We start from the raw sequence: 19,314 nt of genomic DNA, 5'->3' as shown, positions 1-19,314 counted from the left end.
GTGATCCTGGAAGAGGGAAAGGTGGTGAAGATTGGCACATGCATAGCTGAAGAAGTAAAACAAGACCTCATTGGATTGTTTTGAGAGTTCAAAGATGTCTTCGCATGGTCGTGTCAGGATATGCCTGGCTTAAATATGGATATTGTAGTTCACCATCTTCCTATAAAGGAAGATTGCAAGCCGGTTCAGCAAAAATACGAAGAATAAGACCTGATGTTGTATTGAAAATAAAGGAGGAGGTGCAAAAGCAATTCGATGCTGGATTCCTGCAAGTGGTCAAATATTCTGAGTGGGTAGCCAATATTGTACCTGTTCCTAAGAAAGATGGGAAGGTACGAATGTGTGTAGATTATAGAGATTTAAATAAGGCTAGCCCAAAAGATAACTTTCCCTTGCCGCATATCGACGCCTTGGTAGACAACACGGCAGGGCATTCACTATTTTCTTTTATGGATGGTTTCTCTGGATATAACCAAATTAAGATGCATCCCGAAGATATGAAGAAAACTACATTCATAACCTTATGGGGGACTTTTTGTTATAAAGTGATGCCATTTGGGTTGAAAAATGCAAGGGCAACGTATCAGAGGGCCATGGTAACACTGTTCTATGAAATGATGCACAAGAGTTAGAAGTCTATGTTGATGACATGATTGCAAAATTTAAAACAGAAGAGGAACATGTGCAGGTCCTAAAGAAATTATTTATGAGGTTGAGAAAATTTCAGCTAAAGCTAAATCCAGCAAAATGCACATTTGGGGTCAGATCAGGAAAATTGCTTGGGTTCGTGGTCAGTGAGAGAGGAATTGAGATTGATCCTGACAAAGTAAGAGCAATACAAGAATTACCCCCGCCGCGTACTCAAAAGGAGGTTCGAGGTTTTCTAGGAAGGCTGAACTATATCGCTCGGTTCATATCACAGCTAACCGAGAAATGCGACCCCATATTTCGCCTCCTCAAGAAACATAATCCTGGTGTATGGGATGAGGAATGTCAAAAAACTTTTGAAAAAGTCAAGCATTACTTATCCAACGCCCCAGTGCTGATGCCACCCTGCCCAGACAAACCGCTCATACTGTATCTGGCAGTATTTGAAAATTCCATAGGATGCGTGCTTGGTCAACATGATGAATCAGGACGAAAGGAAAGAGCAATCTACTATCTCAGTAAGAAGTTCACCGAATGTGAAACAAGATATTCGCCAATTGAGAAATTATGTTGTGCCTTAATCTGGACAACTCGGAGACTGAGACAGTACATGTTGTACCATACGACCTGGTTAATCTCCAAATTGGACCCTCTGAAGTACTTGATGGAGTCAACCGCTCTGAATGGAAGAATGGCCCGATGGCAAATTCTTCTATCTAAATTTGACATAGTCTATGTGAACCAGAAGGCGGTCAAAGGGAGTGCAATAGCGGAATTCCTAGCAAGTAGAGCTCTGGAAGATTATGAGCCATTGAACTTCGATTTCCCAAATGAGGATTTGTTGTATGTTGCAACTGTAGAAAGAGATTTCCAAGAAGGTGGTCCTTGGAAGTTGAGTTTTGACGGAGCTTCAAATGCTATAGGCAACGGAATTGGGGCAGTACTCGTATCTCCTAGTGGAAATTATTATCCTTTCACTAGCAAATTGGACTTTGATTGCACAAATAACATGGCTGAGTATGAAGCTTGCGTTATGGGCATCCGGGCAGCCATAGAGCGGAAAATTAAAGTGCTAGAGGTATACGGGTACTCTGCATTAGTAATTTACCAGCTCAAAGGGGAATGGGAAACAAGAGACCCGAAGTTAGTCCGCTATCGAAAATTGGTTCTAGAATTGATTGAGGAATTCGATAGTGTTACCTTTAGCTATCTCCCACGAGATGATAACCAAATGGCAGATGCTTTGGCCACTTTAGCCTCCATGTTTAAAGTGAACAAATTAGAGGATATGAAGTCTATCCAGATCAGCATCTATGAGGCTCCAGCCCATTGTTGCAACATTGACAATGAAGAGGAAAAGGATGATCACCCTTGGTACCATGACATATTGCGATATATGAAAAGTCGAGAGTACCCTGACCATGCGACAGAAAATGATAAGAAGACATTAAGGAGGTTAGCCATTGGCTATGTCCTAGATGGGGAAATTTTGTATAAAAAGGGAAAAGATCAAGTATTGTTGTGGTGTGTGGATGCTGTCGAGGCAAAGGAAATTTTGGAGGAAGTGCATGAAGGTATCTGCGGAACGCATGCCAACGGCTTCACGATGACCAGACAAATTATGAGATTTGGGTACTATTGGTCTACCATGGAGGGGGATTGCATTAATTATGCCAAAAGGTGCCATAAATGTCAAATTTATAGTGACAAAATACACGCACCACCTTCACCCCTCCATGTTATGGTTTCTCCATGGCCTTTCTCCATGTGGGGAATGGATGTTATCGGGCCAATATCTCCAAAAGCTTCTAATGGGCATCGCTTTATCTTTGTGGTTATTGATTACTTCACTAAATGGGTGGAGGCTTCTTCATATGCAAATGTCACGAAGTCGGCAGTTAGCAAGTTTCTGAAAAAAGAGATCATATATCGATACGGGATGCCTGAAAGAATCATATCTGATAATGCGCTAAACTTGAACAACAACTTAATAGCGGAAGTTTGTAGTCAATTCAAGATCAGACACCACAATTCATCACCGTACCGTCCAAAAATGAATGGTGCCGTGGAAGCAGCTAACAAAAATATCAAGAAAATTGTAGGGAAAATGACTGAAACCTACAAGGACTGGCACGAGAAATTACCTTTCGCCCTCCTGGCATATCGTACTTCTGTTAGGACCTCTACTGGGGCAACACCATTTTCTCTAGTCTATGGGATGGAAGCAGTTTTACCCATAGAAGTTGAAATTCCTTCTCTCCGAGTATTAGCTGAACTAAAGTTGGATGAGGCTGAATGGATTCAATCTCGATATGACCAGCTAAGCTTGGTAGAAGAAAGAGGTTAAAAGCTATTTGTCACGGTCAGATGTATCAAAAACGAATGATGCGAGCCTATAACAAAAAAGTTCGTTCCAGAGAATTTTACGAGGAGGACCTAGTTTTGGAAAAGATTCTTCCCCTACAAAAGGATTTTAGAGGAAAATGGATGCCAAATTGGGAAGGTCCTTATGTGGTAAAAAAGGCCTTTTCAGGAGGAGCTTTGATCTTGAGCGAGATGGATGGTAAAAACTTGTCAAATCCTGTGAACTCGGATTCAGTCAAGAAATACTTCACTTGAAGGAGGAGAACCAAAAGTGAAAACCCGTAAAGGGCGTTTAAAAAAAAAGGAGAGGCCAAGGTGAAAACCCGTAAAGGGCGCCTTGAAACCAAAGGGGATTTGAGTTGAAAACCTGAAAAGGCGGCTCAAATTTTGAGAAGGCATGAAGTGATCGGAGTAGCTCAAATTTTGATCAATATCTAGGGCATGTGGTGGTCTCGATATACCTGAATCAACAAGGAAAGGGTAGGCGACATCTGGGGGTATCGACAAAACCCTGTAGATTCCCTAAACACATATCAAATTCAGAATGGTTTTCAGAAAGCTTATGCAAGGAAACTCGTGCTACAATGTCTTGAGCACCTGTTGTAATTTTATTCATTTTGAATCTTGACAAAAGTTGTTGTCTCGATTAATGTAATCATCTCAAGCTTTACTCCTAATTAAATTCCATCTTGACCATTGTCTTTTCTCATCTCATCTTAGCAAAATTTGCTATCTTGATTAATTTATTCATTTCGAGATTTGTCCTCAATAACATTTTTGTTTGTCCATTATGATATTTGAATGTTCAAGCAAAAGGAGTTTTGCATATTACTCTAGAAATTTCTAAATAATGAAGGAACCTGAAACAGAATGGTTGTTTAGAACACACCAATTTTAAGTATCTAAAAGGAAAAAGCCTAAATTAGGACTATCCTTTCAAACTTTGTTGTCCAAACAAGGATTGAACAAAATGACAAGATGTTGTGACAAAGCTTCAATGAACAAACAAGCGATGTTCACCAAGCAATAAAAAAGGTTTTCTCGGAGAAGAAAATTTTGCAATTGTGCATGAGCATTTGGTATGACACCTTGGGAATGGGGCAAAGGACCAAAGAGCTTCATATTCTGTATTCTTGAATTGCGATAGGAGAAGATGGAGAAAAGCCATATCTTTCTACCCTTAGGTTACAGTGGGAGATTGATGGTACAAATTTTATGTCCCAGTGGATTGAACTTTGATGTTCGCAGTGGGGGCAATCAGATTAAGTGTTTCTTTGGATATGCCAGCCAAGCAAGAAGGCATTGTAACACATCAGTGATAAAACAATGAGTAATAACAACTCAAACATTGAAAGATCATTTTCATTTTGCATTCATGCATACACATTTAGCCAGGATGTTTTGATTCATTTCGATCATGATCACTAGGCATAAATAGGTTCATATAGGTCATGTTCCCCAAAGAATAGATCAATGAAGATGGAAAGTCTTGCTTTCTTGAGTTGATAGCAGAGTAGATCGAAGTAACCATAGATTGCAATTTAAAAGATTGAAGCTACAACAACGAATCTCACCTCCCTGGCAATGCAGTGGAACAGATTGAAGCTACAATTGCGGATCATACTTCCCCGACATTGCAGTTTAAAAGATCGAAGCCACAACGGCGAATCTTACCTTCAGGCGATGCAACGGAATAGATTGAAGCTACAATAGCGAATCTTACTTCCCCGACATTGCAGTTTAAAAGATCAAAGCCACAACAACGAATCTTATTTCCAGGCGATGCAGCAGAACAGATTGAAGCTACAACGGCGAGTCTCACTTCCCCATTGCAATTTAAAAGATCGAAGCCACAACGGCGAATCTTACTTTCAGGCGATGCAGCGGAACAAATTGAAGCTACAACGGCGAGTCTCACTTCCCCATTGCGTTAGATCGAAGCCACAACGGCGAATCTTACTTCCAGGCGATGCAGCGGAATAGATTAAAGCTACAACAGCGAGTCTCACTTCCCCGACATTGCAATTAAAAGATTGAAGCCATAACGGTGAATCTCATTTCCTTGCGGTGTAGTGGAACAGATTGAAGCTACGATGGCGAATCTCGCTTCCCCAACATTGCAGTCAAATAGATTGAAGCTACAACAGTGAATCTCACATCATTAGCGATACAGTGGAACAGATTGAAGCTACAATGGCGAACCTTGTTTTCCCGGCATTGTAGCTAGAAGATTGGAGCCGCAACGGTGAATCTTATTTCCTCAACAAGACCGGGTAAAAATTGGTCTTTCTTAGTCTTTGCTCTGTTATCGTTACATGACAACGAGCAAAGAGGGGCAGCTGTACAAGCCCAATTTTTTTAAAAAAATCCAGGCCCAATTACAACCCAAACCCAAGGCCCAAGTTCGGAGCCCAATTCCCCCCCCAAAAATCCAACTAGGGTTTCAGAAAAATGAAACCCTAGCCAAACCTAGCGCCGCACCCATCCCTCTCGCGTCATACATCCCATCGCCACCCACCATGCCTAGCTTCATCAACACCTGCAAAATGACAGAAAAAAGCCGGAGCACGCAACAGATAGTGCAAAGCAATAGAATACAACCAAAAAATACAATGTAAATTGGCTATAAAAGCCAACCAATATCTCTGTACATTTTTTTTACAACGTTTGGAAGGCAAAAAAAAAGAGCAGATCAAAAAATTTAAAGGTTGAACTTAGTCTATTTTCTTCTCTGTTCTTACGTTTTTCTTAGTTATTTTCTTCTTTTTTCGGCTCTCTTTTCTACTTTTTTTAAACAAAACAAAAAAGGGAAAGGAGGAATACCTATTTACTTCAGAGGCCGGCGTCGGAGCCCGTCTTCGTCGTCGTCGAAGTTGAGCAAAAAGGGCATTCCATCCCTTTTTTTGGTCCCGCGGTTGAGAAGGCTTAACCTTCGGGGACACCGCAAAATGGGAAGGCAAAGGGGCCGTTCTCGCGTAACTCCGGCCACTGGCCATGGAGGCGGAGACGGTGGCCTGGGTTCAAGGGCTGAGGCAGGGAGAGAGAACCAGAGGGTGTCTCTGTTTTTTTTTAAATGATGAATATTTAGTTTTTTTTTCTTTCTATTTATTTTTATAAGACCCGAAAACTCGGCCCGAATGGGGCTAAGATCCGCGCGTTCTAGCTCGGAGGGACTATTTGCACATCCGGTCCCTCCGTTTATGCAATATGACGCGATCTGGTCCCATTCAAAATTTTAAATTTGGCCATTTTCTTTTTATGCGTTTGATTTAGTCGATTGGAGCATCGCGCATAAGGTTGGGAAAATTGCTCAATCGATCCCCTTCTTCTGCGCATCGCAAATCGATCTTTGGCCTTATTTTATTTTGATTTCTCCCCGTATTTTGTTTTGTTTTCAGTTTAATCTGTCATTTTATTATTATTATTATTATTATTATTATTATTGCATTTTATTTATTTATTTATACCATTTTCATATTTTGTTATATATATACATACATTAACATACGTTTTTACATATATGTATATACTTATGTTTTTATGCTTTATAATTTATATACATAGATATATACATAGATATGCATATTTGTTTTTTATGTATATATATATGTATATACCTTCATATAATTTATAATTTAAATATATAGATGCACATACATAAATATTTCATTTTTATAATTAGTATTGTTATCATTGTTATATTTGATATTTATTTATTCATTTATTGAAGTGTTTATCATTTTATGGAATGCTTTAGTTTTTTATTCATTTATTATTTCATGTATCTTTGATTTGTTTATTACGTATTTTACTTGTTGCTCATTTTAGTTGTGCTTGTATTATCTCATTTACATTGTCATCATTATCATTATTTTGCCTCTATTTTTTACTCGAATTTATCAAAAAACGAAAAATTTTAAAAATAAGTAATATTCGGTATTTTGGATCTTCGAGAGAATCGAGCCCTAACGTATTGGGTTCCGACTTTCTTCGTTGAATTTAAATAATCGAGATTACTCTTTTTAAAAATGATAAAAAGCTCGTTATCGAGAATTCAATATGTTGTGTCCTAACGCATTGGATGTGACATGTTGTTTTCTCGAGACGAGGATTTTTCGAAATAAATACAATATTCAATGTTTAATATTTTGAAAAATTTGTGCCCTAACGTATTGGGTTGCGATTTCTTCATTTGATTTAAATAATTGAATATTCTTTTAAACTTTATTACACGAATCTTTTCAAACTCAAGTTTTAAACAATATTGGGAATTAAAAACTATCGCGTCCTAACTTACTGGTCGTGATCCTTTTTTAAGCACTTTTCATTCGCGTATCGGGAATTCGAGACATTGTGTCCTAACTTAATGGATACAATTCTCTTTCTCGAATAACGTGAAATATGACTCTTTTCCCTAAAATTTTCAACGTTTTAACACAAGGGTCGTATTTTAAATTCTTCAAAGTTTTCACTCTTCGACATTAAGACATTAAGTAATCAACTAGGTACCAATTTTGGGCGTATCGAGGGTGCTAATCCTTCCTCGTGCGTAAGCAACTCCCAAACCCATTTTCTGAATTTCGTGGACCAAACTTGTTGTTTTAATAAAATCAAACCGTTTATTAAAAACTATCTCTTTTCGAGGTGATCCAATCACACCTCATAAAAAAAAGGATTGGTGGCGACTCCCGTTTTTTTTTTTCAAAACCCAAGTCGACCCCGTTTTCATCCAAAAAAAAAGCTGTCGACAGAATGATCAAGAAAGAAATTTACTAATAGAAGACTGACTACTAGTGTAGTTTACCCTTAAATAATTCATGTAAAATTAAAGATAAAAATATTAAAATAGATAAAGTTTATATATTTATCTCCTATTGATATTAAGATTTGAAATTTCTGGTTACATTTGGTTTATAATTTGGATTTAAATTTAAAATTTTATATAAAATAAAATAAAATAAAATAAATTATTTAAATTATATTGCAATAAAATTATTGAATTAAATTTCTATGTTATATTTTGATAAAGTCACGTGTGTTGCAAGTAATATTTATATACATTTTTTTTGCCTAAGTTTATATGGATTTGATTGCAATAGTTTCTCCAACATATTGCACCAGTTCCTTCCTATTTGTTTTAAGACTTGTCTTCAAATTCCAAACTGTGATTTCCAAGTTGTAGTTTCAAATAAAGACAAGTCATCCTTGACTCCCTTTTACATTAAAGGAAGAGAAAACATTACAAGTAGACCCACATCAACAGTTGGATGAATTCCAATCCTTATTAAGGCAATTATACCCACACCCAAATTAAACACGCCGAAACAGCCCAGATGTCCAACTACTCTCACCTCCAACCATCAGTTAAGCATAAGCATCAGGATTCTGAAGAAGATAGGCTTCCACTACTTTGTACATAGCCAAGGCCTTCTCTTTGCCTGCCTTGATTTCCTCTTCGGTTAGCACAAAATCACCCTTTGTGTAATAAGTGCTCGTCATCTTGTTCATGCTTCCACCATCTGCAGTGCCCTCAAATTTAACTTCATATGAAATCTTTTCAAGCTTGTCCATCATTCCATCACCTTCAATCAAACTGTATTTGAACGAAAAATTCTTTTCATCAAGCTCATCCACCCGGTTCTTGATGAACTTAACTTGGCTACCTGCATCATATTGTCCTTAATCAGTGTTAGTTAATCAAACCCAAAGTGATATTACTATGGACAGCAAGTTCAGTAATCAGTAGCTTATTCCACCTTCAGCAAAGTTGATCTGCCTGATGGTGCCAGCTCCTCCATCACCACTAATTTCAATGCTTTGAATAGCCAATGGCATGAGTTTTGGGATGAGATTGTGAGAGTCAAGAATCAAGGCTTTGAAGAGCCTGGCTGGAGGGATTGTGGAACTGTACTCATCACTGTAACTGCTCACACCCATTGCAGGTTTGTGTATATCAGAGAAATGGAGATTTGGGGTAAATTTGTGGAGGTGATTGCTACTTGTGCAAGAAGGGGTTGTATATATAGGTTGAAGTACTGGGGATGCCTTGGCCTTTAAATTTGTTTGCTTTGATTGTCATTTATTTTAAGGTTGAGTTTTCAAAGACACGAGGATTGCAAGTGAAGTAGAGCATCACATAGTTGTGTTATTACAAACGCAAAGAACAAATACATACATACATATAATGGCACAAATCAACTTCTTGAGACATAGAGTTTCCCATTGTCTTTATGGGAATGACTGATTATATATGCATTGTTACAAATGGCATTTGCTAAATTGTACAGCATTTTAGAGGGAAAAAATGAAAACAGAAATCTGGGTAAATTTCTGAAACTCAGAAGGGATTAATAACACTTAATATTTCTATGGAGACTGTGTTTATGCTAAGATTACACCACAAGGAAGAACATGCCATGTCATGGAGATTATTTTATCTATATATGTTTATGCTAAGATTACACCACAAGAAAGATGAGAATATTTGTAATGAAAGTTTTTAAAAGAAGATTAAGCATACTAACATCAATAACATAAAAAGCATGGCAGTAAATATCAATTTTCTTAAATGCTAATTGGTGAAAAATCCATAATGTTTTATATTTAAGAGTATATGCCAATCCTATGCTTAGAATCCTTATTATTTTGTTTATTATATTTAGACAATACTTTGTCGGCTTTGTTCGACCACATCTAGGGAAATTCATTTCCCATCTTTTCAACAACATTTGTGTCTACCCTTTTACGTTCAACCTTTTTCATACAATTTTTGTATACCATTTTTAAGTCAAAGCCTCGTTAAATATCGTTAAGGTTGACAACAAATTCTATTCCAAATCAGATATTTGGATTATTTGAAATTTAATTTAATTTTATTTTTTAATATATAATCGATTTTAATTTTTATGATATAAAATAAATATTTTGTATTTAAAATAATAAAATCATTTTAAATTTATTGAAAATTTATTTTTTTTAGAAATATTTATGAAAAAGATATTAAAATTTTATCATATAATATTCAAAAGTCATCAAGCAAAGCTCATTTTATCAAAATAAGTCAAAAAAATCAAAACAAAAAATTAAGATGGAAAAACCGAGAATAGAACCAAGCTAAACTAAATTACGATGGACGGTTCAAAAAATCTAAAAAACCTAACCAAACCGAACCGATATCTGCCTTTCCAATGTCTTTTCATTTGGCAGCGAAAGAAAATGATCGAGGGGAAGTTGATTTTTTTTTTTAAATCGAAAGGCTGTTGGTCGGTTTTTTTCTATGGATCAATATTATCTTTGATTAATGTTTTATCTATGGAGAGTTCAATTGCTTGAGGCGGTGGGTTCACAGAGTACGAGCACCTTGTCAAGATCAAATTATGTGTAATGCATGACCACTTATCAAAGGAAATGTGAACATTTTGCCTATAGTAAAATTTGAACACATGCTCCTTAAATGGAAACAATAAGCATATATGCTACATCAAGTAATACCATGCTCCTTTCAAGATGATCTATAAGCTACAGGTTGGGGGTTCAAACTCTACCGTAGGCTAATGCCCATATGTCTTTTGGTAAGTGACTATGTGCTAGGCTTTTGTCATAATTTATAAAATAAATATGTATATTGTAACACCCCTAACACCCCCTAAGAAGAGAATAGTATTATTTAGGGATTTGCATGTGTTAGAATCTATGAAGTAAGGAAAATATGAATCATGAGTGATTAGTAGAAAAGATAGTTGGATACCATAGGAAATTAAAATGACTTTTGAATTAAAAGAAATTAACTTTTCGTATTGACTAAATCGTAATAGTGTGAAAAGTGATGGGAAAAAAGTGTGAGAATTAATAATAAAAATGATTAAATTGAAGTGAAGTGAGAAAGAGGAAGGACCAAAAGTGTAACTATACCATAAGAGTGTCATGAAGCAAAGATGGAATTGTAAAGATTGATAATGGCTAAAATGGACTTTTCTGAAATATTTTAAAAAAAAAACTCTTATTTGTTGGAAAGTTGTGTACCTTTAAATGAGGTTGAAAATAGGAATAAAATTGTGCCTATTAAACTTGGAGTGATGATGGATAGATTTTATTTATTTATTAAGTTAAATAGATATTTAGATAGAAGGATGTAGAAATATCACCATTTGCTTTCTATTCTCTCCATCTTCACGTCACTCTCATTCCTATTTGAAGCCAATTTTTATTTTTTTTTTCATTTTAGTCATTTCCACCATTTTCAACCACTTCAAGCTCAAAAACTTCAAATTCTTCCATAAATTCTTAGTGAAATCAATAGAGCAACCTCATAGCAAGCTTAGTTCTTGTAAAATTAACTAGTGTTCACATTGGAGGAAAAAGAAAAGTGAAGTAAGGGATTTGGATAAAAGTTCAAGGTGAGGATGATGAGGTTTTTTTAAGGATTTCATATTTATTTCATTAAAAGTGCATGGAAATTATATGTGATTATTGTTTTGATATTAAATATTGTATATGTGTGATATCTTAATGAAAAGGAAGAGAAAAGAGGTGATAAAAAAGTCTTGATAAGGGAAAGTAGTAAAAGAGTGAAGGAAGAAGAAAGAGCTCATCCAAGCACTTGACTACAAGTACTTCAAGAATTTTACTTTACCTAACTTAATCTAACTATAAGTCATATTAAAATGGTTATATGATTAATTTGTTTGTAATTATGTCTATATATATATATATATAAATTTGATGAATGAGTAGTGAAAATATGAATTGGTTTTTATTACAAAATGAATAGATTTGGTATATTGAAATAATAGGAAGAAGGGACTAAATTGTAAAGTGTACAAAATTAAACATGTGAAATAAAATACTGATAAATAGGTTTTGAACGAAGTGTGATGTATCGATGAATAGATGAAAAGTAAAATTATAGTGGAATTATAGAGTATAGTAAATTTTCATGTTAATAAGGATTAAATTGTAAAAGGTGTAAACTTTAAATTGTTTTTAATTGTTGAGTAAATGTAGTGAATTTAACTTATAAATCCCCTGTAGAAAAAGTGTGAACTAGTAGGATATAGATGGCATACCATTGGGAAAATTTCAAGCGTGCTAATGATAGTAGTACTTCGGTGCAATTCAGTGATTTCGCACTTCGGTGCAAGTGACAATGGCACTTCGGTGCAATTTGTTAACTTTACACTTTGGTGTAAGGTAGTGTATGCATGTTTGTGCAAATTAATCAATGTTCATTCCGCATATCCTACGTGTCCTATTGAGTCTACAGTTGGGCTAATAATTTAAATAGTAAGTGCTTATATTAATGAATTGGTAAGTGAATTATAGAATGTTGGACTAAGAATTAACTATTGTTACTTTCTATTTAATTTCTTTGTATATTATTGTTGAAGTACTTAAATGTTAACTTTGGCTGTTTTAAATGGTAAGTTTAATTCTTGATGTACTTACTAAACTTTTATAAGCTTAACGCGTTATGTTTTCAATGCGTTGGTAGAGACTCGAGTTGAAGCTCTAAAGTGAAGATACCATCTCAACTCATCACATCTTAAGGCTTGGAAGAGAGTATGATTTAGATATAGGTTATGGCATGTACACAGGTTAATGCAAAGCATATGGACATGATTTCTAGTGAAAATACTTGAAGAACCTTGATCATTTTGTTAACCTTACAAACTTAGTTAAATTTTGATTGAGGTATATGTGGAATCATATGATGTTTTGATGGAGATTTATGTTTTATAATGTTTAAAAGTAATATAGAATGATTGATGATAATTTAGACTTGGTTTTAGATGTTTCAAACGTGTTTTGGGTAATCTGTCTTTAGAGTCGCAACAGTGGACATGTAATTATAGTATTTTGTTTTCAGTGTCGCAACATTGACCCTGTTTACCCTATTTTGACTCGAATAAGTCCTGATTGGTCCTCGTTTGTAACCAAACTTTAGAGAAAGCCTAGAAATGACTTGAATAACTCCAAAAGAGTCTATTTATGTTAAAACAAAGTTTTAAAATTGATGTTCAAGTTGAGTAGCCTTAGTGTTTAAATGTAACATCCCTTGCTCATGATGTATCGATTCACTCCAAGTGAGGGGTGTTTATATATTTTTACTTTTAATTATTTTTGTTTATTAACTTTTCTATGAATTTTATGGATTTTTAATGGATTTTTGTTATTTTAATATAGTTGAACTATAATAGTTTAATCAGTAAGATCATCAATCCAATTTTTACCACTTTTATTGAACCATTATTTAAAAAAAATCAAAAATCAAAATAATATGGTCATCATGGAGATAGAGAACAAGGCAGCAAAAAATAACTTATAGTTTAAAAATATAGAAAATAGGAAAATCTATAAAATCAATCAAACAACTAACCATTAAAGAAAAAATTATTAGAAAAGAAAGAGAAAGGCTAATTTTTTTCTGTAAAAATTTTGATTTGCAAGAGGCTATTATGAAAGAAAATTATTAGAAAAGCAGGAGAATGATAACTTTTGTTCTCGTAAAAACTTTGATTGGTAAGAATCTTCGTCTTTTGCCATCAAAAGTCAAAGCATTAAATTAAGAAAGTAGATGCATTTATTGTGAAAGTTAGCAAAAAAGGCCAATTTTAAATAATAATTAGGAAATAAGCTGATTTTGAAGAGAGAGTCGTCCGATGGTAACTTTTTCCAACCATAAAAAAATTCCAATGACTAATTTTCAATGTTTTTTTTTCAAACTGCTAAATTTTTTTTCTAATGGCTTGTTTATTTTCTATATATATCCAACTCATTTTCTTTCTTTTGCATTCAAATCTTATTCTCTCAATTTTATTCATCTAGTCTCTCAATTCTCTCAACTATTTGGTTCTCAATTTTCATTCAACTTCTCTCAAATTCTTGTTGTTTTAATTTTATATTTCATAATTTCTTCCATTTTATTTGATTTTTATAATTTTAAAAATGTCAATGACGCTTATTCATTTGGATGCCAAATACATTTTCAACTTCCAATTGCAAATGGTAAGAAAATAATATTAAATTTTTTAATTTTGACTAATTTAATTATTAAGTTTTTAACATTATTAATTTTATAAATTTTTTATGTTTATATAATCAGACCGAAGATCAAATTATCGAGATGTACATACACAATTTAAGTACGAGGGCACCGCATGTTATTGAACAACACTTGCAAGAGGTGGGATTCTTGCACGTGTCTCGTATGTTCGAGGGGGGGACTAAATTGGATCCTGCACTTATCAACACTTTGGTGGAAAGATAGAAACCTGAGACACACATATTCCATCTTCCATGTGGTAAGTGTACAATTACACTAGAGGATGTAGCATTACAACTCGTTTTATTGGTTGCTCGTTACAAGGGTTGTGGGTGTTGGCGATTGGAGCACAATTTGCGAGTAGCTATTAGGCAAGGTGTCGGACAAGTTTAGTGGTAGTCGAATATAGATGAAACGGTTAGAAGAAAATTTCAATTATATCGACAACTTCGCCAGTGCCGTTGAAAGACAACAATACGTGTGAGCATTCATTCTGAGGTTAATCGGGGGTTTTCTAATTCCAGATAAATCTCAAAATTTGGTGCATTTAAGGTGGCTCCAACAATTAGTCGACTTAAAAGAAATGGGGTGACTCAGTTGGGGATCAACTGTGTTGGTGAAATTATACTTGTCGAAACCACCTTTTTATTTGGAAAAAACGGGGATCGACTTTGAAAATAAAATGGGAGTCGCCACCGATATTTTATTGAGGTGTGATCGGATCACCTTGAAAATAATTTTAGGTCTGCGAATTTTGAGAAAACAAGTTCGGGAGTCGGTTACGCACAAGGAAGGGTTAGCACCCTCGTGACGCCCAAAATTGATTGTTTAATGTCTTAATGTCAAAATTTTGAAAAGATTTTAAAATACGATCCTTTTATCTTGAATAAAATGAATTGGATGATAAGGCTCACTTATTTCAAAGAAATAAATTGTCACACTCAGTAAGTTAGAGTGCAACATTTCAAATCCTCAAAATTAAGTTTGACTTTTAAAACCTATGCATTTTGATAATGATATCTAATTATTTGGGTCAAATGCGAAAATCAAAACCCAGTAAGTTAGGATTCGATTTCACAAAATTCCTAAATATCGAATATTGCCTTTATTTGTTTTTATTGAAAGAATCCTCGTCTCGAGAAAAGGATATGTCATATCAAATAAGTTAGGACACAACATATCGACTTCCCGAAAATGAGTTTTTTATTCGTATGCTTTGATTAAAGAATAATCTCGGCTATTTAGATTCGACGAGAAAAATTGGAACCCAATACGTTAGGACTCAATTCTTTCGAGGATCCCAAATACCGAACTTTGTGTTATCTTTAAAAACTTTTTGAATAAAAATGCTCTTGATACTTGAGTGATATTAAACGTAATTTTTTAAACAAATAAAAACAATGAAATAATAACGTACAACGCGAGGCGATAATTCGTAAACCTATATGTTAATGAACACAAATAATCCATAAATACCAATAAACAAATACCATACACATAAAGGCAATAATCTCACATCACATGTAAATATCAACATTAGTATTTAAAACCTAATAATAATAATAATAAACTAAGAAACAAGCAAATTAACACAAACACCAACCCAATGTACAAGTTTTGAAATAACCAAAAACATGAAAGAAAGGAAATTGTAAACCAATAAAGTGTAGGTATAAAATTTTAAAATAAATAATATGCAAGAAAATTTAAAATAGATAAAAATGGAGTTAAATATATATATATATTATGTGAAACAGAAATATCTAAATAAATCTTAAAGTAAATATTACAAATGAGGAAAATCCAAATAAGTAATATATAAAATAATAATATCTATATATATGTTAATCTAAATAAGTAATACATATATGATAATACATGTAAAAAGTTGAAATGGGTGAAATATAATAAAGTAGGTTTTAAAAAGAAATAAATTATATATATGAGAATAAGTAAAATAGAATAATATGGGATTAATAATATATCATAAATGGTATATAAATTATATTAAATTTACATAAAAATATATAGAATAATACATAATAAATTTGAAGAATGATGTAATAGCCCGATTTTAGGCCTAGTCGGAACAGTGGTTTCGGGACCACAAATCCGACGAGAAAAAAAAATGTAATGGCCAGAATTTTCAGAGGTGTCGGAACGGTGATTCGAGATCACTAAATTCGACAAATGAGTAGAAAATATTATTAATTTAGTAAGTATCAGTTAAATATGAAGTTAGGAAAATTTTTGAAATAGTGAATAGTGCACTAGAAATAAATATTAAAATAATTAGAATCGAAATGAGGTATCAAGACCTCGGGGATTTTAAACTGAGCCATAAATATTTTTATAAATATTTATGGAGTGTTAAAAGTTAGTATTAAAGTTTCGTTAAGAAATTTTAAAGTTCCGATAATTAATTGAACAAAAGGACTAAATTGTAACAAATGCAAAATTTTGGGAAATGATTAAATAGCTTAAATGATAAAAGGAAGAGGGCTTAAAAGGCAAATAGACCCAAGGTCTATTTGGGCTGGACAACAGAGGCATGAAATCAGCAAGAAAGTAAGGAGAATTAAGGGCAAAATTGGAAAATTGCAAAATTTGCTTAATAAAGTTAGGACCCAAGTGGAATTATCTAGATTTCTCTTCATTTTCTAAATTCTCATCAGCTAAAACACCATGGAAGGGCTTCTTCAAGCTGGTTCTTCATATTTTTACTACAAGTAAGTTCAATTCTTGACTATTTCTTGAAATTTTGTATTTTATGACTTTTACAACTAGGCTCACTTGTTAAATTCATTAGTTTTGATTTTATGAAAGAAGTTGAAAGTTTATATGAATATGTGCTGAAAGTATATGATGATTTAGCATGGAATTAGAGCTTTAAATTGTACTTATGCTGATTTTATCGAAAGAATTGAATAGAAAGTGAATGTTTGGGACCTAATAGTAAAAGAGTTTTAAGATAGAGTTATATGTGGAAATTCTGAATTTCAATAGTTGTGTAACAACTTATAATGTCTAGGTAAAGTATTAATTGAGAAAATTAGATTAATTGAGGGGTTAATTGAGAAAGGACCGAATTGTATAAACTGTGAAATTTGGGGCAAAATGGAAATCTACATTTTGCACTAAAGCAGTTTTGGACAGCAGCAGTAGTGTAACTTTGAAAAATCACAAAAAATTGTAGAGATTGAATTAGAGTATGAATAAAATATGAAATTAAATATTATTGAGTCTAGTTTCTTATAAAAGAAACGGTGTGAGCAATGGAATTGTAAATCATGAGATATAATAGATTTTGTGAGACAAGATCAGAATGAATTCGGGTTCCCCTGTTCTGACTTTGGAAAATCATTAAAAATTGTACAAAAATGATTATGAGTTATAATTTATATGATTATAATCCTTAATGAGTATATTTTTAGAAGAAACAAACGAAAACATCATCTGAATTCTGTACAATGAGATAATTAATTTTTAGTGAAGAGTGGTCGAAACTGTCAGACAGCGAAACAGGGGAAACTTTAAAGAATAAACTGTATTATTTGGCTCAACCAAAAATTCTAAAAATTTTATGCTATGAATATATGTGAGTGTAGTTTTAGGGAAAATTAACGGATCTTAATTTGGAGCTCTGTAGCTCCAGGCAAAAATAATTTAGTGACTCTGACTCGGATAAACAACTTTGAATATACATGTTAGTGAATATTGAAATTATGGTTAATGTTGTTTAAATGTGTTATACACATTAAGGATGTGGAATGGAGAGGAGGAGGAGGAAAATTGGGAAATATATAAATGATTCGTGTATAAATGGTCATATGTTTGATTATAACTGATAAACGATGAAATATGAATGATGCTTATTTTTGTGCATTATTGGTCATGGTTTAAGCTCATGTGTGAAAATAAAGTTTCATAGTATGTGTGTATGGTATATTTAGTATATGATTTGGCATGAAATAATACCATGAATGGTTTATGAATTAACACATGTTGGTAAGCCTGATATATGAATAAATGATCAAATTGAGCGGGCGCCGGATTTGAGTACTTCGATCAAGTGACAAAGTGATAAGTGGTAGCTTTAGCTACACTTATCGATCAAGTGACAAGTGGAAAGTGATAAGTAATAGCTTCGGCTATACTTATCTGATCAAGTGACAAAGTGATAAGTGATAGCTTCGGCTATACTTATCTGATCAAGTGACAAAGTGATAAGTGATAGCTTCGGCTATACTTATCTGATCAAGTGACAAAGTGATAAGTGATAGCTTCGGCTACACTTATCTGATCAAGTGACAAGTGAAAAGTGATAAGTGATAGCTTCGGCTATACTTATCTGATCAAGAGACAAAGTGATAAGTGATAGCTTTAGCTACACTTATCTGATCAAGAGACAAAGTGACAAGTGGCTACACTTATCTGATCAAGAAACAAAGTGATAAGTGGCTACACTTATCTGATCAAGAAACAAAATGATAAGTGGCTACACTTATCTGATCAGGGACAAGTGATAAGTGATCGTACGTAAGACCATAGTTATACTATGGCAAAGTGAAAGTGAAGTACTCAATTTTCCGTAACCGTTCCCTAATTTGATTAAGGATGGTAAGTGACAAATGGGCCCAAAAGAATTAAAGCAATTGGATAAGTGGTAGTGTATTTATACCAGGATGATGTTGTTATTTAAGTTAAAGTAATATCTTCATTACAAAATTGAGAATTTCATAAATGTGTTAGTGAATGGTACAATCGATAAACGTTGAGTTAAATGGTAAATACGTATTAGTGTTAAACTTAGTGACATTGAATTGTACGTGAATTAAATGGAAATTGCTAGTGATATGATCTAAATTGTGAGCATGAGAAATTGCGAATTGAATGAAATGGAAATGAAGCATTGAATTGCATGAGTATGTGACGGGTCTCGTAGGCCCTAATTATTATTATTATAATATTTCGAGGATATATTGTGAAAAGTTATAGAAGCATGTTAATTATTTTGAAAGTTTTTATTTAGATGAAATTTTATAACTCGGTTAAATACGCTTACAAGTGTATGTGTTTTGGTGATACCTCGTACCCTATTCCGATGTTGGATACGGGTAAGGGGTGTTACAAATGATACATGGAAACTTAAAATAATTATATGATAAATTTAAAATAATAATATGTGATAAATTTAAACAACATTCATAAAGGATTTAAAATAATATTAAGCACAAATATAAAAATAAGGTTAGATTTAA

At 33.5% G+C, this 19,314-nt stretch overlaps 1 protein-coding gene and 1 pseudogene across 1 annotated transcript; one reads left to right on the top strand and one right to left on the bottom strand.

Annotated features, from left to right (window-relative positions):
• The first annotated feature begins 338 nt into the window (after positions 1 to 338).
• LOC128033984 (uncharacterized) lies at positions 339 to 3,267 on the top strand (annotated as a pseudogene).
• Positions 3,268 to 8,188: 4,921 nt separating this feature from the next.
• LOC105775811 (major allergen Pru ar 1) lies at positions 8,189 to 9,046 on the bottom strand. The gene is made up of 2 exons (XM_012598317.2): positions 8,769 to 9,046; positions 8,189 to 8,675 (listed from the first exon to the last, which is right to left on the bottom strand). The coding sequence occupies exons 1-2, from the start codon at positions 8,947 to 8,949 to the stop codon at positions 8,377 to 8,379; spliced, it is 480 nt and encodes a 159-aa protein (XP_012453771.1). The 5' UTR covers positions 8,950 to 9,046; the 3' UTR covers positions 8,189 to 8,376.
• Positions 9,047 to 19,314: the final 10,268 nt, after the last annotated feature.

This window comes from Gossypium raimondii, chromosome 10 (genome assembly GCF_025698545.1).
Source record: "Gossypium raimondii isolate GPD5lz chromosome 10, ASM2569854v1, whole genome shotgun sequence".
Classification (NCBI taxonomy): Eukaryota; Viridiplantae; Streptophyta; class Magnoliopsida; order Malvales; family Malvaceae; genus Gossypium; species Gossypium raimondii.
The sequence above is the reverse complement of the archived record's forward strand: the minus strand, read 5'-3'. Positions and strand labels throughout refer to the sequence as shown.

What these genes read in the sequence shown, in the direction of transcription:
- LOC105775811 (XM_012598317.2), bottom strand. Translation starts at nt 8,949, where the DNA reads ATGGGTGTGAGCAGTTACAGTGATGAGTACAGTTCCACAATCCCTCCA. An exon ending in GCAGATCAACTTTGCTGAAG is followed by an intron (nt 8,676 to 8,768) that starts GTGGAATAAGCT and finishes AATATGATGCAG; the next exon opens with GTAGCCAAGTTAAGTTCATC.